Source organism: Camelina sativa, chromosome 4 (genome assembly GCF_030686135.1).
Source record: "Camelina sativa cultivar CO46 ecotype springtype chromosome 4, ASM3068613v1".
Classification (NCBI taxonomy): Eukaryota; Viridiplantae; Streptophyta; class Magnoliopsida; order Brassicales; family Brassicaceae; genus Camelina; species Camelina sativa.
In genome coordinates this window covers 14,925,128-14,948,420 of record NC_141883.1, presented here as the reverse complement: position 1 = coordinate 14,948,420, position 23,293 = coordinate 14,925,128, and the positions used below count along the sequence as shown (strand labels likewise).

Here is a 23,293-nt window from a genome sequence, read left to right as displayed (position 1 = left end):
ATCATCTTTTCTTCTTTCTGTTCACCATGTCGACTTCTTCTGGTGAAACAATCGATGTCACGGATTCACAAAGTGTTCTTAACGTGAACATGATGAATGCGACAAAGCTTAATCACACAAATTTTTGATGTGGACTCGTCAAGTTCTTGCCCTTCTCGACGGATACGATCTCACCGGATACGTCGATGGTTCTCTTGAAACGCCTCCTCCCCCAACACTGTGTCGGGTGTTGCTACTGTCAATGAAATGATCTGTTGCGCTGATTAAAAAGAGAGAGGCTTGAGAGGGGAGTGTGAAAAAAACTCTCATGGGATGGAGATAAAAAAAAACCCAAATCAAAATCGATGGAGAAATACATTTTATTATAATGATTATTTTTTCCCTTTTTTGATTTAGGGTTTTTTTTTTATAATCTCCCCATTATAACGCCCGCAAACCAAAACTGTGCGTTTTGGGGGAGGGTGTCGATCGACACCAATATTCTCTGGTTCGACCATTTTGATTTAATTATCGATTTGGACCGGTTTGGTTTATTAAAAACCGTTGAACCGAGGTATTAAAGTGAGGAAACGACCTAGGTCCTGTTTTGTTGTTGTCTCGCCGCTGAAACAGAGAGAAAAAAGAAGAGAAAAGTGTGTTCTTGAGTTTTGTGAGTTTTTGTGAGATTTCAAGGCTTTCTGGGTGAGATCTTGCTGTGGGAGGATCCAAGGCTAGGAACGCGTGAGAGGCTTACTGGGAGTGTGGGATTCGTCATTGTTTGTCAGAATCTTTCTGCAAAGAGGTGAGTGCATGACCATGGCTAATCTAAGCTTGTGATTCCTTGTTCTTGCTTGTTTGTTGCTGTTTTTGTGTGTTTCTTTGCTGGGATTGATTGCTACAAGTTCCTAAGGACATATTTGGCTTGGGTTTTGAGTATTGGACGATTTGGGGGAATTTTGGGAGCGAGATTCGACTCTCGGCTTCGTGCGGATCTCAGTTGCAAAGGAAGTGTCGATTGACACCAGTGAAGCGTCATCGATCGACACTGTGGGGTAGTGCCGGTCGACACCTCCCTTCCAGTGAGATGATGTTTGTTTTCGTGGTTTGTATGTTTGTTTGTGTTGATTGTTTGGACATTGGGATTACAGTTGCTTGTGTGTATCAAATACTCATGCATCTCAATTTGTGTTTGTGGTGTAGGTAAAGGCAAAGTGTGATCGTGGAATCAAGGCATTGAAGAGGAGGATGTTCTATGGACTCGATTGGAGTTGTCTGGCATTGCTAGGTTGCTAGAGTTGAGTCATTAGAAACATGGCTATGTTGCTGGTTTTGTGCTTTTTGTTGCTTGGTATTTGGATACTGTTTATGTTATTATATTGGTTTACTATTGGATATTTATTAGATATTGGTATTGGTTATATTTCCACTGTTGGTTGTGATTGTGGTTAGGTGGCTAGTGGGTATGGGACAACTAGATGTAGTTTATTTATTATTATTATTATTATTATTATTATTATTTATTTAAAAAAAAAGGGTCGATCGTTTCAGTTTGCTATCAGAGCCCTTAAGGTTCTAGGTTTGGGTTCACTAGGTTTCTAGTGTTGATGTTTGGATTGCATGCTTTGATTGATTATGTGAGTTAGTCAATTTTGTGTGGCATGGAGTCCTAGAACATCCTCTTCGAGCCTACAGTGTGATTACACAGTGAGTTTATGTTTTTGTGGTTTTGTGTTATGTTAAGATTGCTTGTTAGCCTCTGTTCTTGGAAGTGCAGTTGTTAAAGGTGTTTGAGTTGTTGGTCGTGGACGTGGGCATTGTCGTGGTCGAGCGGGTTTTCGAGGCCAACGAATGTGTGGTCCAGAGTTCCACGAGGAGGTACACCGTAGGATCGCAAGCGTATCAGGAGAGACCAGAGGGGGTTAGCCGGTGAGTGTACCGGGGGTGCTGGGAACCCAAGTGTGGGGTTGCAGCACGTGGAGCCCAGCGTCGAGATGATCGCTTGGCGGATCTGGTTGCGTGTTGTGGGAGAAGTTACCGAGAGGGGTACCAGTGCAGGCTCCAGTTGTACCGAATGTGACGGGGTGCAGCCGAGGGCTGCGGATGTGGAGGACTATCCATCTTTTGTTAGGAGGATGGAGCAGTGTAGTTGACCGGTACGAGATTCTTCTCGAGAGGTATTGAGCCTAGAGGGGCAGATAGGTGGTCATATGCAGTTGGATTAGATACTTCTCTGTTTGGTGGGTAATCCAGATTGATATGAGAAGTTGAGTGGGCAGGTGTAACATTGCAATGTTATACTCGGACCACAGGAGGTACTTTTGGTCGGGAGATGTTTATAGTCGTTAAGGATTGTTGCTCCTGAGGGGATGGTGGTTCTCCTGAATATTAATAGCTCGAGGGGCTGGGGGCTCCAAGAGTGGCAGAGGGGATGATGTTCCTCTGAGGGGATGAGTAGTTCCCCTGATACCAAGATCTTAAGGATTGTTGTCCAAGAGTGATACGGTATAACTCGAAGACGCTGGTCTGAGAGTGAGATCAATATGGCTCGAAGGTTGCGACATAAGGGCTGAGGAGTTGGGAGCAGGCAATACCTAGGATGTGAGTATAAACATAACGATTGAATGTAGACCTCGAGAGATTAACAGTGGTTTAATCTCAAGTTTTGGATGTGTTGACCAATGGGTCAGGTTTCTATGACCAGAGCGGTAAGTTTGTTGAGAGAAACAAGGCAAGTGCTTTGAGTTGGTGGCTTGCAAAGCATTTGATGCGGTGAATCAGAATATGTGAACGTATGGTACTTGTTTGTTTTATTACGCTCGTATTGATGATTTGCTGTGGAGAATTGCTAAGCGGAAAGCTAATTTTGTAATAAGCTATCGTGTGGAAGTTTTCCTAACAGTCAAGTTACTAGAGGTTCTTGGATGGACAAGAGGTGTTGAAAACCGGGTGGTGGTGAGTTGATGTCAGCATACTTGATTATTAGTCTAGTAGAGCTGAGGAAGAAAATAGGGGATTCTTACGTCTTATCACTTCACCGTGGGGAGCGTCAGTGTTGTTCGTCAAGTAGAAGGACGAGGTATGGGTTTATGAGTTCGTGGCGATGTCGTTGGGTTGAAAAATGCGCCAGCATCGTTTATGAGGTTGATGAACAGCGTGTTTTAGGAGTTTCTGGATGTGTTTGTCATCATCTTCATCGACGACATCCTAGTTTATTCCAAGAGTCCCGAGGAGCATGCAGTGCATTTGAGGGCAGTTCTGGAGAAGCTGCGGGAGCAGAAGTTGTTTGCCAAGTTGAGCAAGTGCAGTTTCTGGCAGCGTGAGATGGGTTTTCTAGGTAACATAGTTTCTGCAGATGGGGTTTCTGTTGATCGGAAAATGATTCAGGCTATCAGGGATTAGACTATACCACATAATTCCACAGAGATCAGGAGTTTCCTTGGGTTGGCAGGTTATTACAGGAGGTTTGGGCAGAGTTTTGCAAGCAGAGCACGCCCTATGACTAAGTTGACAGGGAAGTATGTTCCTTTTGTGTGGTCACAGGAGTGCGAGGAGGACTTTGCAAGCCTGAAGGAGATGTTGACTACTGCTTCAGTATTGGCTTTGCCTGAGCAGAGAAAACCCTATGTGGTGTATACAGATGCATCTAGAGTATGTTTGGGGTGTGTGTTGATGCAGCATGGGAAGGTGATTGCCTATGCTTCACGGCAGTTGCAGAAGCATGAGGACAATTATCCTACTCATGACTTGGAGATGGGTGCTATAGTTTTTGCCTTGAAGATTTGGAGATCTTATCTTTATGGTGCAAAGGTACAGGTGTTTATAGATCATAAGGCCTAAAGTATATATTCACTCAGCCCGAGCTGAACTTGAGGCAGAGGCGGTGGATAGAGCTGGTGGCGGATTATGATCAGGAGATAGCTTATCACTCTGGTAAGGCTAACCTGGTTGCAGATGCTCTGAGTCGGAAGAGGGCAGCTTCCGCTCAGGAGCAGGATATGGATTCTCTGGTAGGAGAGATCAGTGCTTTGAGATTGTGTGCGGTTTCTCAGGAGCGATTGGGCTTGGTTGCAGCTGATAGAGCTAATTCGCTGAGCATAGTGCGTTTGGCTCAGGAGAATGATTTGGGGCTGGTGAATGCCTCGAAGGCTGTTGATTCTAAGTATCAGGTCTCAACTAATGGTACTATTTGTGTGCCTAAGGATGGGTATTTGAGGCAGGAGATCCTGAGAGAGCCTCATGCGAGCATTCTCTATTCATCCAAGAGCGACTAAAATGTATCGTGACCTCAAGAGGTACTATCATTGGGTCGGGATGAAGAAGGATGTGGCTAGCTTGGTCGCGAGGTGTGATGTGTGTTAGCTAGTGAAGACTGAGCATCGGGTACCAGGTGGATTGCTGAAGAGTCTTCCCATTCCAGAGTGGAAGTGGGATATGATTACTATGGACTTCGTGGTTGGTTCACCAGTGTCCAGGACGTTTGATGCTATTTGGGTCATTGTGGACCGGTTGACTAAGTCGGCACATTTTCTAGCTATGAAGAAGACTGATGGAGAAGCGGTCTTGGCTAAGAAGTATGTGAAGGAGATAGTCAGGTTGCATGGGGTGCTAGCGAGCATTGTATCTGATAGGGATTCCAAGTTCACTTTAGTCTTCTGGAGGGCATTTCAGGCAGAGATGGGCAATAAGGTGCATATGAGTACAACTTATCATCCCTAGACAGATGAACAATCAGAGAGGATGATCCAGACGTTGGAGGATTTGTTGAGGAGGTGTGTGCTGGATTGGGGTGGCCATTGGGCAGATCATTTGAGCTTGGTAAAGTTTGCTTACAACAGCAGTTACCAGGCGAGTATTGGGATGACTCCTTATGAGGCTTTGTATGGGAGGTCGTGTCGTACACCGTTATGCTGGACCTAGGTGGGGGAGAGGAGTATGTACAGCGCAGATTTTATTCAGGAGACCTCAGAAAAGATTGGGGTTCTCAAGCTGAACATGAAGGAAGCTCAGGATCGGCAGAGGAGTTATGCCGATAGGAGGAGGAGAGATCTTGAGTTTCAGGTTGGAGATAGAGTGTACCTCAAGATGGACATGTTGCGGGGTCCGAACATGTCATTGATTGAGACTAAGTTGAGTCTGAGGTATATGGGTCCATTCAGAGTGATTGAGCGGGTTGGACCAGTGGCATATAGACTAGAGTTACCTGAGGTTATGCGAGCATTCCATATGGTTTTCCATGTGTCTATGTTGCGGAAGTGCCTCCGTGAGAATTATCAGTTTTTGGCTAAGATTCCTGAGGATCTTCAGCCTCAGGAATCAAGGAACTTCGAAAGAAGAAGATTCCTTTGATGAGAGTCCTTTGGGACTGTGATGGTATTGAGGAGCAGACTTGGGAGCCAGAGGCGAGGATGAAGGCAAGGTTCAACAAGTGGTTCGAGAAGCAGGTCGCGACTTGAACTTGTCTAACCTGGTCTCAGTTGTAGTCTGTGGCTGGAGCGGGAATGGAGTATTCCAGCCCATCTCTCTTGTTTTACTTGGTCGCTTAGGGGTGGTTGGTTGTGCGACTAAGTAACAAGATGAAGTGGTGCTCGGGGTACAAAATTTTCGTTAGGCAGTGTTTGAGGGAAGGTTTCTTGAAATAAAAGTTTCTAAAAGAGGAAAGTTTTCAGAAGTGGAAAGTCTAAAAATGGAAAGTTTTATGTGAGTTAGAATTTGTCCACTTTTGGTGTTTGTGAACCTTGGAGAGGTTGGTGTGGCCTTGGTGGCGGGTTGTGTAGCCGTGTGTGGCCTTTGTGGAGGGACTGTTTAGCCATTGTGTGGCCTTTGTGGTGGGCTTTTCAGCCAGATGTGTGGCCTTTGTGGCGGGCTGTTTAGCCAGATGTGTGGTCTTTGTGGCGGGTTGTGTAGCCAGAGTTGCCTTTCTAGGCGGTCCTTCAGGACGAGTGGTCTTTGTGACGGTCCTTCTGGACGAGTGGCCTTGGTGGCGTTCCTGTTTAGGACATTTGTTTGGCCTTTGTGGCGGCCCGTGGGGCAGTGAGATGATCCTTGTGTGGTCATGAGGTATTCCAGTGAGGGGATATGTGGTTAGTAGGACATTGTGTTGTCTTACGCGAGCCACGGGAAGGAAACCTGGTTAGGGATAGGACTCAGACGTGTTCAGAATTGTTGCTCGCGACTCTTGGGGGACTTCGGTTCTCCTAATACTGCTATAGTCTAAGACTTTGTGGCTTGAGAGTATTGTTGGTATATCGACTTCGGATGATGATCCGGGGGCGCGCTGTAGGGTGGCAACCCTAGAGACGAGTATTGGACTTCCTTATACATTATGGCATGCGGGCTTAGGCCCGATGAGGAGCCAATATTATGGCATGCAGGCTTCTGTCTGATGAGGATCTAATAAAAACTCAAGGTTTAGGCCTGTGAGTAAAGGAATGTCCAAAAGTCGATAGCAAATAATGCCTGGAACGTGAGTCTATCGCCTAGAGGTGATCTTTCGTAGATCGGTCGGAGGAGTGCGGACCGTGAAGACGGTTGCACGAGAGTCCTTGGCTGATGGTTGTTTGAGATTAGAGGTCAAATCTATGTTGGTGGAGGAGAATTGTAAGGGTATCGATCGACACCAAGGGTGGTGTCGGTCGACACCAATATTTTCTGGTTCGACCATTTCGATTTAATTATTGATTTGGACCAGTTTGGTTTAGAAAAAACCGTTGAACCGAGGTATTAAAGTGAGGAAACGATCTAGGTCGTGTTTTGTTGTTGTCTCGCCACTGAAACAGAGAGAAAAAGAAGAGAAAAGTGTGTTCTTGAGTTTTTGTGAGTTTTTGTGAGATTTCAAGGATTTCTGGGTGAGATCTTGCTGTGGGAGTGAGGATCCAAGGCTAGGAACATGTGAGAGGCTTACAGGGAGTGTGAGATTGGTCATTGTTTGTTAGAATCTTCCTGCAAAGAGGTGAGTGCATGACCATGGCTAATCTAAGCCTTTGATTCCTTGTTCTTGCTTGTTTGTTGCTGTTTTTGTGTGTTTCTTTGCTGGGATTGATTTCTACAGGTTCCTAAGGATGTATTTGACTTGGGTTTTGAGTATTGGACGATTTGGGGGAGTTTTGGGAGCGAGATTTGACTCTCGGCTTCGTGCGGATCGCAGTTGCAGAGGTAGTGTCGATCGACACCACTTGGTCTCCTAACTTTAACTTCTCCTAACTTTAACTTCTTTGAGAATAATGAAATATTGAACCAATCAATAACATGTGCAGAAACAAATGTTCAAGTTTCTTCGACTTCAGTTGCCACATTCAATACGTTTGCTAGAGCTGGATGGTTATGTTCGACCTTCTTCCTTTGAATGAACAATTTGAATCTTGCTTGAAGTTCAAGCTTCTTCTTCTTCCTTTGTTTAAAGCAAGTTTTTAAAAAAAGTTTAACAACTTTGAATTAACAACTTTACCATTGGAGATGAATTTTTTACTTATATCTTAGGAAAGCTTTTAGTTTTGAATTTGTATTTTTTTCTCATAAAAATAATGTTAACATATTTCTTTACATCTTTACCAATGGAGATGCCATTACCGTCGATGACGGTCCTTCCAATCTTTACGCTTGATATGAGCCCTTTTTTTACTATATTATCCGTTCGTTTCCCTTTAATTGTTGTGTTGTGTTGGATTTGATCTTCTTACACTGATTCTGTTCAGGTTGAAAAATAATAAGTAGAACTTCAAACAAGATAATGACTGATCCCATGTATTGAAGTGGACAAAGGACAATGTTGGTGATCAAAACGAAATATCCAGATAACAAGATACATATAATAGATCAATATTGAAAGACATGATCCTCCTATGGCATTGTTTTTAGTTCAAGGCAAAACTGTAACACCAGTTCGATCTGATTTTTTAAGTAAACGGAAAGAAGCACATAACTGAGTTTATCATCAAATCAATATGGTTACAAAACGATTTGAACTATTTGATTCAACCAAAAGCAAAATATATGTTGTCTACAAACATTATTTTGACATGTTTATATGACACAATCACTCTGTTGGACAAGGATAAGATAAGGGAAAATTATAAATAAAGGATATTTTTTCAAAAATTTGACCATCTACACTTTTTTTTTAAAGTTTGGTTAAATAGGATTTAGGATATAAAAATAGCCAATTATATCCTTAGTTATATTTTTAGATAAAAATTGTTGATTTTTTGTCTCCTGAAATTTTAAAAACAGTAAAATTAAATCGAAATAAGGAAAATTGAGAAAATAAGTAAAATTATTATGTCAATCTAGTGGGCCTAATTTTCCGTAATGGGTCTTGAGAAAATAAGGAAATTGTGACTTTGTCCCGACAAAGTAAGAAAACCAAAGGGATCGAGAAATTTCTGATAGGGTTAATCGAGAAAAAACCCTTCCGCCGTATCTCACCGTCGTCACCATCTCGTCGCCACCATCTCTCGTCTCTCACCATCGTCAGCATCTCACCGTCGGCTCTCTCCATCGTCGACATCTCTCTCCATCTTCACCATCTTCCGCCGGTTCGATTTGTTCACCGTCTTCCGCCGTTTTTCCATCTTCACTATCTTCCGCCTTCTATCCATCGGCGGTTTAGTCGGTGGTCTCCTCTTCACTAGCTCAAGGTAAATCCGGTTGGATTTCTCTTCTCCATTGCTCCTTGTCAATCGAACTAGGTATTTTAATTTGTGTATTTTTTTTTGCATGTTTAAATTTTTTCCTTGTTTAATCTCGATTTCAACCTAGAATTGTATAATTATAAGTTAATTATCAAATTTTCAGTTTGGGATTTCTCTTAACCATTTATCCATGTTTATAGAATTTGGTATGTATAATTGTGGAATTTTTTTGGGAGTGTTTAACTTTTATTCTTTTGTAATCTCGATTTCAATCCAAAATTCAAATGAACATCAAAGTTTTAGATCCGTTTTGCATCTAGACCATATAATTCTTGATTTTTTTGCACTTAATAATGTGAATACGTTAAGTTGAAGCTCTTCGTTTGTTTTATTTTTAGTATTATATTGACTTTAAAGAAAAAAATTGTGTACCAGGGTTGATGTAATTTTTAAAAAACTTGATTTCTTTTTTTGATCTTCTTACTTCAGAAAACCTGTTTATATCAGTCATGACTTACCATGGGTGAGAGCAGAATTGGATCATAAGTTGCAAATGTCAATGTCCTCAACAAAAGCACCATCAAATTCTGATACAAGTAAGAGCCAAAGTACAGTCTTTTTTTTTACAAGTCATATCTAGTTTGGTTATAATACTCTTATTATCTTTGTTTTTTGTTTTTTTCTTTCAAGTTTCTGTTAGAAGCTAAATGATTAGTAGTCATAGTTTTCTTGTTCTTAAATCATACTATTAGTAATCTGTTTTTTTTTGTTTTGTAAAATTGAAGTCTCATATCTTTGTTGATTTATTTAAGTTTTGGCTAATTTATACTAATTCATTTTTTACTTTTTTCGGCAGGAATGGAAAAGAAGTACCCTAAACGGCTTATGGAAGATGGAAGCGAGCCACACGTTGGGCAGATAAATAACACTTGTCGAATGTCAATCTTACACAAAATCAAGAAGGCATTACCAGAAGAGTATGAGATTGTGAAGGGTGATCCAGTTTTCGCATCTGTATTTGCATTGTATGAGAATGGTCTTGGGTACTCAGCTCGGTTGATACACAGCATCATGTGTAGGCAGTTGGTGACTAAGAGAAGACATGAGCTGTGGTTTTTGTTTGGTAAGAAGCCGCTTAGATTCTCAATGCAAGAATTCCATGCAGTTACTGGTCTTAAGTACAATGCCGATTTCAGTCATGATTCAGAGAGTTGGACAGATGATAATGGGTTTTGGAGCAAATTGTTAAAGAGAGGTGGTATCATTACCATTCAAAACTTGATGAAGACCCACCTTGAAGCAGCTCCATCGTGGAGAAAAAAAGAAGATAGAATTCGGTTTGTGTATGTTTGTGTGATTGCTGGGTTGGTAGTGGGTAAGGATGAGAAGAAAGCTATACCACATTCATACATCAAGCTGGTCATGGATCTAGAGAAGGTTAGGACTTATCCTTGGGGTCTTGTAGCTTTTGACCATTTAGTTAGCTCTATAGTGGAAGCAAGAAAGAAACTGAAGAACCCCATTAGTTACATCATCAATGGTTTCTCATATGCTCTTCAAGTTTGGGTTATGGAAGCCATTCCTCTCATTGGACAACTTATGGGAGAGAAGATTGACATAGAGATTACAGTTAGCCGAATCTCTAATTGGAAAGGTGCTGCTAAAGTATCATATGATGAGCTCTTCCTTGTAGAGAAATCAATTGGAAACAAGGTCAGTTGACTTCTTCTTTTTTCTTTTAAGTTTAAATTCGAATACGTTGAGTTTTTTTTTGAATTGGTTTCTTTGTTATTGTTTTGTCAGGATGTTATTTATCCATGCATTTCCTCCACTGGAAACTTTGATGTATTGGAGTCCATTGAATATTTGAGGGGTGATGAAATTAAAGATTGTGAAGTGGACAACTTGGAAGCTTTGATCAGATCTGGCTATGATTTTGGAGATCATATTTGGGAGAGTGGCGAAGGATATGGTGTGGAAGATGATAACATTGAGGATGTTGGTGTGGAACAATCTCAGACTGTTGGAGGGGACAATGAAGTTTCGGTTGGAGAGGAGAGTGGTGAGAAGCAAGCTAATATCCCAGAAGTGTCTAACTTGAAGAAGAGGAAGAAGAAGCAAGTTGACCATGGAGCAGAGACACGGAAAAGAATGGTGCTATCTCAGAGAGCATCAACTTCACATTGTTCATATGGAGATGATATGAAGCGGTTCTTTAAGGAGTTGGGGAACGATTGCTAACAATGGAGAAAGATGTATCAGATATCAAGGCCTTGATATCCAGACCAGCAGAAGTGGATCCTACGCCAGCAGAAGTGGATCCTAATCCAGCAGTAGTGGATCCTAGTCCATCACGAGTGAAGCCCAAAACTTCGGTACGTAAGAAGTAGCTCAATGCCTTGTTCGATTGTAATATGTTGTGTGGTCTTTCCTTTTTGTTGTATCCTTGTTTGTATGTGTATGTTGTAAACATAAATTATGTGTTGTAACTTATGTGTTGTAACTTATGTGTCGTAAACTTATGTGTCATAATTTATGTGTTGTAACTTTAACTAAAGCCTTTCATAATTTTTTTTTTTTGACAGGTTGAACTGTTTGATTTAGATAATCTGTTGATAGACCTCAATGTAGATACACAAGACTATCTAAAGAACACAGTAGGACACTTATCTCAAAAGTCTATTGTGACCGGATTTGATCCTACACTTAGTCCCAAAGACGCGGGTAAAGATGAACCGGATGCGGTGTTGACTTTAGTTTCTGATGATCTATGGAATGGTTTCGAAGAGTGGTGTAGGCATCTCGAGTATGTGATTCAAATATTTTTATATACATGTTATGATTTATCAATTTTTTTTTTGTAATCTTACAATTGTTTTACGTTTACAGAAGCATTCAACTGGGTCCAACTTTACTTGATCAAGAATTGTTTAACCGAGTCATGATGGACTTCAAATGGCTTGGAAACGAGGTACGTGTCAATCTTTTTAAATATTATATTTTATATTCTTAAAGTAAGACAAACCTGATTCTTTAAATATTTACAGGAAATGGATGCAATGATGTATATTTTTCGGGAGCATACATCTTTAGGCCGCCTAGAGTTGGATCGTGTAGGTTTCATGAATTGTCAGTTTAGCGAGCACGTCAAGGCCGACTACAATAAGTTTAGATCGGCAGGACGAACCCACACTGGGAATCACCTTTTGTTAGAGTATGCCAAAGGTGAACTGCCATCTCATGGAAAGACAGGAAAAAGTTGGGCTGTAGATTTGGATAGAATTTATGCACCGGTCTTCATTAACGGTAATCACTGGATCTCAGTTTGCATTAACTTCAGACTAAGAACAATTGAAGTCTTCGACTGTAATCAATACCAAAACAGAAGACACGTTGAGCCATTCGTTAATGTCATCCCTCGTCTTGTGAAGGAGATTCACAAAAAGGTTGATGGAAAAGCTCCCTTGTTGACTCCATACGAGATCATCCAGGTTCGTACGCCACCTAAATTAAATCGGTCAAGTTGTGATTGTGGAGTTTATGCCCTGAAGTATATCGAGTGTCACATGCGTGATCTATCTTATGAGTTGATTGACGATGAAAACATCAAGCAAGCTCGTTTGAAGTTGGCAGTCGATCTTTGGTTAGCAGCAAAGGATCCTGTGCTAGTGGAACGATTGAAAACTTATGTGCGTCCAGTGTATGCGGCTGAGTTTGTAGACCTTGCCTAATTTTTAAGTGTCTTTATGATTGTTTTGTAAATGATGGTTTTGATGCTTTTGCTTGTTAGACTAATATCAGACTCATTAGTATTAATCCTCGATGGTGTTGATTTTGGACTGACTAATATGAGACTCAATAACATAAGTTCATAAGCATAAGAACACAAAGAACACAAAAACATATCCGATTTAAATGTTAACATAACAACACAAAAACATATCCGATTTGCCATAATTTAAACATATCAGATTTAAACCAGCTATTGACCCAAATTTAAATGTTGACCCGATGTAAGCATACCGATGATCCGGTTTTTAATTCAATATTCAAGGAAAAAAAATAAAATTAGGGATCTTCTTTTCCAATAATTGATCTTCCTCTCCAATACTCTCTTCTTCTTCTTTCCCGATACTTTCTTCTTCTTCATCGTAAAAACTGATAGGAGCCATGAGCCAACGTTCTTCGGTTGGATCGTCAGGGTTACCGTCGAGAAGTTCTCAGGTTGGAGTTCCGTGTAGATGCTGGTGTGGTGGAGAGATTAGAACCTACACCTCAAAGACGGAAGAGAATCCCTGTAGGAGATTTTACAGATGTGTTGTTGGTGTGAAGGTAATTTACTTTTATCAGTCCTTATTCATTACAATAACTGAAATTTATTAAATATTGTTATCGAAACAATGATTTTAGGAGAAGAAGGAGAAACACATGTTCTGTTGGGTTGATGATGCTGTTCTAGAGGAGATTAGGATGGTTGAAAGCAAACAAAACCAACTCTTAGAGGACCTACAAAAGATGGTAACAAACAATGTGGAGCTCCAAAAGGAGATTGTGAAGGAGATGGAAGAAAAGATAGAGAAGAATATGATTGAGATCATCAGGCAAGAGCTAATGGTTGCAAAAGAGAGTATGGAGAAGTCGAACAAGCAGAGGATTTGTGTACTAGTCGTATTGGCAGTTTCAATGGCCTGGCTTTATAAGAAGATGATATGATGTCTTTGCTTTCTGTATTTTGTTGTTATGATTAACACTTTTTGTTAGTCTTGTTTTTTGTACTCTGGTTTTAATGAAAGTTTGATTGAAAGAAAACACCATCAAGGAATTTTAAAACACATGAGTATTATATTAGTCTTAAATCAACACCATCAACGAATTTCAAAACAATTGAGTCTATTAATCGAAAATAAAAACCATCAAACACCATCATTCATCACAAAGCAGCTGCCGTGAAATCAAAAATTCAAAAACAGGAATCTTAAGTTGATGCACAAACCATTGTTATATCACGATATCACAAGTCGTTCTGTTATGCCCTTCTTTGCCACACCGCGCACACTTGTGTCTCTTTGACCCTTGTGAGTTTTGTGATGAGTTTTATCTTGTCTTCAGCGGATTCATATCTTCTTTTTCTTCGCCGTCCTGGATGTCTTCTTGTTTCAGGTGGTCGAACTTTTGCATCTTCAACATACTGTGGGACTCGCCATTCTTCTTCAGGAACACCTATTGGATTAACAGTTTCCTCATATTGCGATCTCCATGCAGTAGTGGTATACACATCATCAGCATAAGGATATAGATCCTTGCCTATATCAAAAGCTCCTTTTATAGCATGTCTACAAGGGAGTTTTTGGATGCTGAACTTTCCACATGAACAAGTCCTTCTTTTTAAGTTAACAATGTAGTCTACTCCATTACCTTTAACCTGGATCTGCGATCTGCTCATCAAATAACCGTTCATGAATTTACCTTTCTCTATTCTTCTTGAAATCTTTTTCTCCACCTCAACAGTTAAAGGATCTTTATGCTTTGCACTTAACTCTCTACTCTCATAAAACCAGCGTGTCATCAATTCTCTGATGCTGTCTAACAAAGGAATTATTGGATACTCTCTGGGTGTCCTCAAAGCAGCATTAATTGATTCAGCTGCATTGTTGGTGTTAATATCATACCTATAACCCGGAAAATGACAGCGAGCCCATTTTGTCACATCGGCTTCCTCTAGATAACTTCTAATAGCAGGACTAATATTGTTAATTTGCCCAAACTCTTTCTCAAACTCAGCAACTCTATAAGCTTTTGATGCTTTTGCAACCTTACCAGCGACACCTCTTCCCTTATGATATGTTATCACATTGCTTAGCAAGTGGTGGATGCAAATACCATGTTTAGCCAATGGATAGATGTTTCCAATTGATTTAGCAATCGATGTATGTCTATCTGACACAAATGATAAACCTTCTTCATCAGCTATAACCATCTTAAGTTGCATAAAAAACCACTCCCATGAACAATCATTCTCACAATCAGCAATTCCAAATGCGATTGGATACAAATTGGAGTTACCATCTACAGTTGTAGCAACTAGGAGAACCCCTTTGTATTTATTCTTCAAAAATGTACCATCAACTACTATCACTTTCCGCATTGACTTGTAGAACCCTCTTGTTGATTGACCAAAAGAAATAAATAGATATTTAAATCTTCCATCAAAGTCAATTTCATAATTCGTGAACGTACCAGGATTCGCTTCTTGTAGCATGTGCAAGTATTTTGGAATCTTAGCATAACTTTTCTCAGGAATTTCTCTAACTTCGTTAACTGCATACTCCCGAGACTTCCAAGCTTGGTGATATGTTAGCTCGCAGCCGTACCTTGAACGAATAATATTAACTATATCATTCGGTTTAGGACCTTTCTTCACGCCCTCATAGCTTTGCTTAATGAGATGTCCAATTGTTCTTGCAGATGGAGTCCTACAAAATGATTTTTTTTTTGAAGGGGCACATGTATGGTTACCCACAAACTTGTTGATTTTGAAATATGTAGACGCTTGTAAACACTCAGCCCGGAGACGCCAATTACAAGCACTATCAATGCAGCGTATACACCACCATCTCTTATCTGATTTTGTAATCCTATAGTCACAGTTATATTTCATTGCATACATTTCCATAGTAGCCTGTAAAGCTTCCTTACTGCTGAAATATTCACCATTTTTTACCATTGAATCTTCCAACTTTAAACCAGCAGCATCACCAAGATTAGCATCAGTAGGCTTTTCTAATACATCATTAGTCGGCTTAGGTGAATTCCTTGAAATAATACCTACTGATTTTCCCACATCAACTTCCACATTACAACCATCGCTACTATCAACTGGCAACTTATTCAGATCGAACTGGACTTTACTCCTATCGCCATCAACTACTCTTTTGAATGTAACACACAACCGAATCATGTTTATCTTTTTCAGATATGCAAGAAAATTATTCATACCTCTATCATTTGTCAATACAATAGGAGGACAATCAACTTTAACCTTTGTGGGTAGATAACTGAATTCCACATCAAACATATTTTGCTCTATTTCATAGTCTTCTAAAACCATCACCTTCAACTCTTCAAGAGATGTAGTGGGTTGCAAAATCAGTAATCTAGCACGTTTTTCTTCATCATCAATAAATCTCCACTCCTTGGCATCCAATGTCCATACACCACAAGTAACATAGATTTGCATCATAAACAGGTAAGTGAAAGCTTTTGTGGAAGGTGGAAGAGATGGCGACCGATCATGTTAAGGTATAATGTCGATTTTTCTTAATTTGTTTAGCTTCTAAATTATTTAGAATATGTATTCTAAAATTTATTAGAACAAATCTAAACAATAATTACGAAATTTTAACCATAAATTAAGAATATTTAAAAAATATTTAAAAAATATTCACTTTCCTTATTAAATTTATTTTCTATCTATTGTAAGGGTATTCTAAGGTTTACAGATTACAAATTCTAAAAATTTTATGATATATCTTCTACTTCTTTTAGTATATAGGGTAAAACGTAGAAAACGAATTCTGAATTGAAGTAGAATGAAGAAAAACGTAGAATTCATATTCTTAATTTTGTAGAACATACAAAATTCAGAATCTGAAATTTTTAGAACAAATTTTCCGTCTAAACTTCGTAGAACATGTACAAACTGTAGAATGAACAATCTAAATGTTTCAGAAAGAGAAAAAATCGTAGAAAGTCTATTATAAATAATTTAGACCAGAAATCAGCAAATTACAAACTGATTTTTGACATCCAAAACATTTTTTTTTCAAATTTTTTTTTACACAGTTGTGTACTAACATGGGTTTTCTGTTTGTTTATTGGTTCAAACTCCTAAAAACTTCAGTATTTCTATTAGTAGGGGCATTTTCGTCACAATTGACAATCTTAAAAAAAAAAGTGTAAATGGCCAAATTTTTAGAAAAAAATCCTTTATTTATAATTTTCCGTAGGAATAAAGAGTTTTTGGAGAACTTATTAATTAGAATCCTTGCGTTTTCTTCCGAGTATTGAAGCTCTCTCTAATCTCGCCCACCTGTTTTCCACTTCATGAAAGCTGTCGATGACAGTTGAGCTGCTTCGTACACTTTCAAAAGTTCACATACACAAAAAAGCAAAAGATTGTTAAAGTTACAAGCTTTATTATAGTTTTAGATGGTTAAACACAATTCAGCACCATGGCAAAAACGATAAGGCTTACAGTTTGTTTCTTCTTTTGTTAAAAACGACAAGTACTTGGAAGCTGTTATATGAGCTGCTGTGTATACTTTTGTCAGTGCCTCCTTGTATCTGATCTTAAACGCAGTCGATAGCAAGATCCCAAGTGTTCTATCTGTAACCCTGTTTAGACCAAAAACCAGAATGATTACCACAGCAAAGCGTTTTTACTTTCATCCACACAATGTAACTAATCTGGTTTTCATCTACTTCACAAATTAGACAAACTTGATTGATATATTCATCCCTGATTCACAATTTAATCTGGCTACCAGAGCTATATTTCTCAAGGATTATACAGCAAATTGACACGAAAAAACAATCCGACTTTTGTTCTGACAACATAAAAAATGAGGGGGAGGCAAGTGGACAGAGTCTTAAAAAGGAACTCACAGTGGCTCTAACTTGCATCCGAATTCATAGAAGTATGGACAGCGAGATCTAAGATCGACGTATGCTGCATCAGCCTGAACTTCAAGCCTCGTCCTGCATAAAATATATAAAGCCATGAAAAAGACTACAACAGGGCGGAAGAAAACAAACTGCTTAGAGGAAACTATCTGAAATGTTAACCAATTCATGGAGCAAAGAGAACCAACCACTAAGAAAAGAAGGAAAAGAGATAATCAAATTGACAAGCTAAATTATTCGAAATCTGACGCACTCCATTCTTGAAGACACACAATCCAAACATGACACAGTTAAGCTATAGAAAATGATTACTTTTGGTCAAAACAGGCAGGAAGGTTTATGGACACAGCTTGTCTGAGCTGCAACTCATGAGCAAGCCAGAATGGAATATCAACTTTGGAACCTTGTTCAGCCTGTGAAACTAAGCAAAGAAAATTGTACTAGTCAGAAAAAACATCTTAGAAAAGCAACTATGAAGATATAGCCACAAGCAATGAGAATACTGACACAGTTAGTTTCTGCACTTGGATCAATAGTCACTCCATTTGCTGTTTTATGGAATAAAACTGGTACATACTGTAACAAGGTAGTAGTAACAAATCGAGATCAGATTCCTAATTTGACAAGAGAGCCACAAGAAAAATCTATATCTATTATAATGGAGAAGAAAGGTGAGAACCTCTTCTTTAACAAGTATGTCGTCAATATCATAGTACTTTGACATTCTCTAACGCAGGTTCCACACCAATGTTATATCAGTGTTGGTTGGATCAATCTGAAACGCAAGGAATATCATATCAGTGTTGCAACACCATAACACATCAAGTAATTAGACATAACATCATATCAAAAGCATTAACTTAAACAACAACTACGGCTCTATCATATCATATAATGAAGCTTAACGAATCTACCAAATACTATAATTGATGATTTGAGTGAATAATGTTACACAAAGAATCACATGTGTAAACATGAGTAGCATTAAACATAGTCAAAGATGCAAAATATTTACAAGTTAAGAGAACTACTATACATTTTATTCTGCTTCAACAGTAAGAAGTGAAACACGAAAGTAACAAACAACAAGGTGATTACGACAAATGGGTTGCATTACGACAAACCTGACAGATCTCAGACATAAGTTTATCTAGAAATTAGATATAAACAAATACAGAAAACCTCATAACATCAAAGAACTTCAATCTTTGCTTCACCAACATCAAATCAATTTCTATCACAGCTTTAGAGACTAAAAACAGTTGAAGACACACACACTAATCAGATAAAGCACTAAACCAAACACTTAAAACGTTTATAATAAAAGTATCATTGATAATGTATCAAACCCGATCAAAGACTTCAAAGTATCAAACCTCACCAACAAAACACAGAAACTAAAAAGTACATAAACGAATGACCCATAAGCAACATCACATAAGATTCGATAGAGATGTACCTTGAAAGGTCACATAAGATTCGATAGAGCTTCACGTTCCCGTAGATGAGACCCAACCCGAAAGCCAAAGCCATAGAGCTTCGGAATCTAATTAGATGTGTTAAACTCAGACCTAATTCAATGATACACAAAATAAAAGACTCGATTGATTGATCGAGAAATTTGATCGGAGAGAGAGAGATTTATTGTCAAAAATCTAATTTTTCCCCAAATTTTAATAACCCTAGATTTTTAGAAAGTTGTCCACACGGATCATGGCTAAAATTTGGTCTTTGGACCAATTGGACCATTTGATTATTGGTCGAGACTATTGCCCGACCGTTTATATTTAGACTGGACAAGCTTACGGGCGGCCCGCCCAATTGACAGCTATACATAGCATAATACGGTCCGACGTACTATTTTTCCCTCGAAACTATCGTATTGTTCCAATTTCCCATCGATCTTTGCTTTCTTACTAGTTCTCCTTCGGACTTATATCCTCCGCCTATTTCCCCCGAATTCATACTTCTCCGCCTATTTCCCCATCAAACTTAAACTTCTCATCTAATTTCCCATTGTTTTGGTTATAACGATTTACTGTTTTGATTAACCAACCACAACCGTTATTAACCAAAATAAACTCTATTAAACCGGATTACTAACATTACATAACTAAACCTATCTTTAACCTAACCGACGCAATCCGATCTCATCTCATCCCCTGAAACCATGGTTGAGCCGGCGAACACCATTGGAATCCCTGTGAACCAGACAGCGTTGTTGAAAGATGAACTCGATATCGTGGTTCCAACTATCAGAAACCTCGATTTCCTTAAGATGTGGAGACCGTTCCTTCAGCCTTACCAAAAGCTTCTTGTATCTCCTTTAAGAATTCTGCTTGTCGCTATTTTATTTTTGTTTTGGTCGTTGCTTTAAAATTTTTAGATTTGCTTAGAGAATTAAGTAACTGAGTCACTGAATTTGACGGATCTTATTGTTCGAATAGGCAATTCAATGTTTTTGTTCCAGATCTGGTTGGTGAGTTTCGATCTGTTTTCACTTAGTGTCACCCAGCCATGTACTCTAGTGTTGACGACATTGTTGTTGAGCTGATATCTCTGTGCCATTATGGCTACCTTTACGATATGGTGGTTGGACGTCATTGTTCATTGCTTATTCTTTTTTTTTTGTTTTACCTTTTTTGAGATTTGTGGATCATATCAAAGGATGAGTCTTAATTACGCTTGTGTTTAGTTTTAATTTATATATTTTCTTTAATGTTATATAGGTTGCTAAGATCCAGAGACATTGCTCATGATTTTGAGAGAGAGAGATTTCCTTTTCAATTTCGATTTTTAGGGTTCATAGTAGCAAATTTGGGGGTTATCGTTCTAAAATAGAAGAAGAAGAAGTCGGGTCGGGTTGTATATATTACCCGGGTTCTAAATTGATTTTATACCGGTTTAACATGGGTTTCTATCGGGTTTAGACTCAAAACCGTGTAAACCTAGTTCGATGGGGAAATAGGCAGAGAAGTATGGATTCCGGGGAAATAGTCAGAGGATATAAGTCCGAAAGAGAACTAGTAAGAAGGCAAAGATCGATGGGAAACTGGCACGATATGATAGTTCTAAGGAGGAAATAGTACGTCGGTCTGCATAATACCCTCCTGGAATTGGATTATTAAAACAAACTATAAGACACTTTCAGAAACCAAACTCAAAATATATAGTAAATCTAGAAACCCTAAAAAATATAATAAAATATACAGAGAACTCTGCTAACTTCTACAAAGAAACTAAAACGATTCATATCTTGCATTGAGGTGAGATGATGATTTGGATTCTCAAATTACTCCAAAGCCTTAGGCAGTGAATGGTGACTATCTAATAAGCGGATTTCAAAGTTTTTTTTATAAATAAACAGTTAAGTTCACCAATCACACAATAATAGGTTATTTGCGTTTTTCTAAAAAAGAAAAAAATACACTGTTGCTGTTTTTCAGGATGAGTAATTATCAAAGGACCGCACTTGTTTTTTTAAACAGGCTATTATCCAGCGGTTTTTGTAATTACGCACTTGAACAAAATAAATTCTGATTTATGTTTTTTTTTGACAGCAAAGAATAATAATTAACATAGATTTTTTCATAGTTAAAGATTCTCACAAATAATTAACTTTTCAAATGTGTCTAACAAATTCTCCTTTTTCTTTAGAAAAATAATAATTTACTTCATTATTTCTTCACAAATTATAAAATAATCAGTTTTTAATATGAAAAAAAGATTTATAAAAAAAAATTATAGTCAATTAGGGTTTAGTATTTGGAGTTTAGGACTTAGAATTTAGTTATTTTATACATTAAAAAGGGTATTTTTGAAAATAGACAACATAAAATAGAAAATATGTATTTTTGAAAATCCCCCTTGAATTATACACTAGTTGTATTTTTATTGATTCATATATTTATCGTTTTTTTCTGTTTGACAAAATATATATATATATATATATATATATATTTATCATTTTTTCTATATATTATATTAATATATACATATATATATATGTGTATTACCTAATATATTGTTTTAAAAGTAAAAAAAATGTTTTAAAAGTTTTTTTATTAACAACCAAAACATTTTTTTTATTAACAATACCGCTAGTAGTTTTTTCACCAATCAAACATTATTTCGTATCACTTCTTTCCATAAACTGCACTTGTCCAGCAAATATTTTTCTCCGGTATGTACCGCAGTTGAACCGTACCGCACAATAAAACTGCTTTTCCCGCACAACCAAATACGATGTTACCATTCGGACCCTTAAAATCAACTTACCCTTTCTCTTTGCCCTTTCTCTTCTCTATAGTGTCTATGAAAATTTGAAAACCCTATGTAAAAAAACAAAAAAAAGCAATTCGACAGTCCCAAATTGAAAATTAGGGTTTTCAAAAAGATTCACACGATTCGTTTGAAACTGACGAAGTATTTCAAAAATCGACGGTAAAATTGAGTGAATGAGCTAAAAGAGAGGAACTAGGATTTTGGAGGGATACATACTCGTGAGATCGATAAGAAGTTCGGAGAAGAACTCTAACTTGTGTTGTGTGTGGGATTCGATGAAAACAGAAGACTAGACAATTCGAAAACGATTTGAAGAAAAGAGAAGAAAAGTGAGAGAGAAGCTGTGATTTTTCCACCTGACCAAGGACATCAAGGTTGAGGAATGAGATTTCTGGTTTTGCACAGAAGAACAATGAAACTTTCTGTGAAGCTTGGGAAAGGTTCAAAGGTTATCAAACTCAGTGTTCACACCATGGATTCAGCAATGAGTCCATACTTAGCACCATATACAAAGGAGTTCTACCAAAGATTAGAATGTTGTTGGATACTGCATCAAATGGGAACTTTCTCAACAAACATGATGATGAAGGATGGGAACTGGTAGAAAACTTGGCCCAGTCAGATGGAAACTATAATGAAGACTATGATAGAACTGTAAGATTTGTGGATTCAGCCCCAGATGTGAAATACAAGAAGGATTTGAAGATTGTGAATGAGAAGTTAGACAAGATTTTGCTCAGTCAACAGAAAAACATTCATTTTCTTGCTGAGGAGGACACAACAATTCAAGATGGGGAGAATGAGGTAGCTGAGCTATGTTACATCCAGAACCAAGGAGGCTTCAAGCCCTATAACCAGTTCAAGAACAACAATATGTCTTATAGGAGTACAAATATGGCCAATCCACAGGACCAAGTCTATCCACCACAACAACCACAGAAGCAGCACAACTATGTGCCTAAACAACAGAACCAAGGTTACCAGGGTCAAATGTGTCTCCCACCAGGGGTTCAGACCACCCAAGTCCAGGAACTAGACTTAAGAACATTGATGCAGTAGCTGTTGCTTAACCAAGTCACTGGTCAGATGGAAACCTCCAAGAAGTTTGCTGAGATCAACTAGAGAATAGATTCCACTTATAATGACCTGAACATCAAGTTTGAAAGCCTTAACTCAAAGGTTAAATACATGGAGAGCACTATGGCCTCTACTTCAGCTCTAAAGCCTAATCGACTGGCTAGAAAAGCAATTCAAAACCCAAGTTCACTGTCAAGGATATCTATGTTACAGAGGATGATATCACTGAGGACAATGAGGATCAAGATGGGGAGGGTATTCAACAAGTTTCAGCTCAGAATGAAGCAGGATACCAAGAAGAGAAGGCACTCGACAGTGCACTTGACTCAGCACACGATCGTGCACTCAATCAAGTGACTGATCGAGCCAGTGGTCGAGTAGACCCCACCGAGTCTGTTACAGCTACCAAGTACATTCCTCCAGCTTATAAACCACCTCTGCCATTCCCAGGACGTTTCAAAGCACAAAAGGTGAAGAAACTCAGGGAGATAAATTGAAAGGAAGGAAGTGATGGCTTTGAAAGAAGAGGTTGTCATTGCATTCAAAGAAGAAGAGAGAGGACCTGCTTTGGAACAATATACTCCATATCCTCTCTACCATAATATGTTACTTGAGATGTCCAAGAAGAAGGCTCAGAATCAGGA

At 38.5% G+C, this 23,293-nt stretch overlaps 1 protein-coding gene, 2 non-coding genes and 3 pseudogenes across 4 annotated transcripts; 3 read left to right on the top strand and 3 right to left on the bottom strand.

Annotated features, from left to right (window-relative positions):
- Positions 1–254: 254 nt before the first annotated feature.
- Positions 255–451, top strand: LOC147945735 (small nucleolar RNA snoR125). Its single transcript, XR_015597988.1, has one exon. It is a non-coding gene; the product is annotated as a small nucleolar RNA snoR125 (small nucleolar RNA).
- Positions 452–9,464: 9,013 nt separating this feature from the next.
- Positions 9,465–10,847, top strand: LOC104771978 (uncharacterized). The gene is made up of 2 exons (XM_010496613.3): positions 9,465–10,319; positions 10,410–10,847. Exons 1-2 carry the CDS (start codon positions 9,465–9,467, stop codon positions 10,845–10,847), a joined length of 1,293 nt encoding a protein of 430 aa, XP_010494915.3.
- A 1,929-nt stretch (positions 10,848–12,776) lies between these two features.
- LOC104783729 (uncharacterized protein At4g04775 pseudogene) lies at positions 12,777–13,319 on the top strand (annotated as a pseudogene).
- Positions 13,320–13,604: 285 nt separating this feature from the next.
- Positions 13,605–15,843, bottom strand: LOC104783730 (uncharacterized; annotated as a pseudogene).
- Positions 15,844–16,574: 731 nt separating this feature from the next.
- Positions 16,575–18,902, bottom strand: LOC104780214 (DNA replication complex GINS protein PSF3-like; annotated as a pseudogene). Its single transcript, XR_015596138.1, has 7 exons — positions 18,748–18,902; positions 17,968–18,063; positions 17,796–17,864; positions 17,601–17,701; positions 17,271–17,363; positions 16,861–17,000; positions 16,575–16,746 (listed from the first exon to the last, which is right to left on the bottom strand). The product of XR_015596138.1 is annotated as a DNA replication complex GINS protein PSF3-like (transcript).
- Positions 18,903–21,944: 3,042 nt separating this feature from the next.
- On the bottom strand, positions 21,945–22,051 carry LOC147945734 (small nucleolar RNA R71). Its single transcript, XR_015597829.1, has one exon. It is a non-coding gene; the product is annotated as a small nucleolar RNA R71 (small nucleolar RNA).
- Positions 22,052–23,293: the final 1,242 nt, after the last annotated feature.

Bases quoted from the DNA above. Each gene is read 5' to 3' on its own strand.
- LOC104771978 (XM_010496613.3), top strand. From the start codon at position 9,465: ATGGAAAAGAAGTACCCTAAACGGCTTATGGAAGATGGAAGCGAGCCA. The intron at 10,320-10,409 runs GTCAGTTGACTT...TTGTTTTGTCAG, and splicing joins AGAAATCAATTGGAAACAAG to GATGTTATTTATCCATGCAT.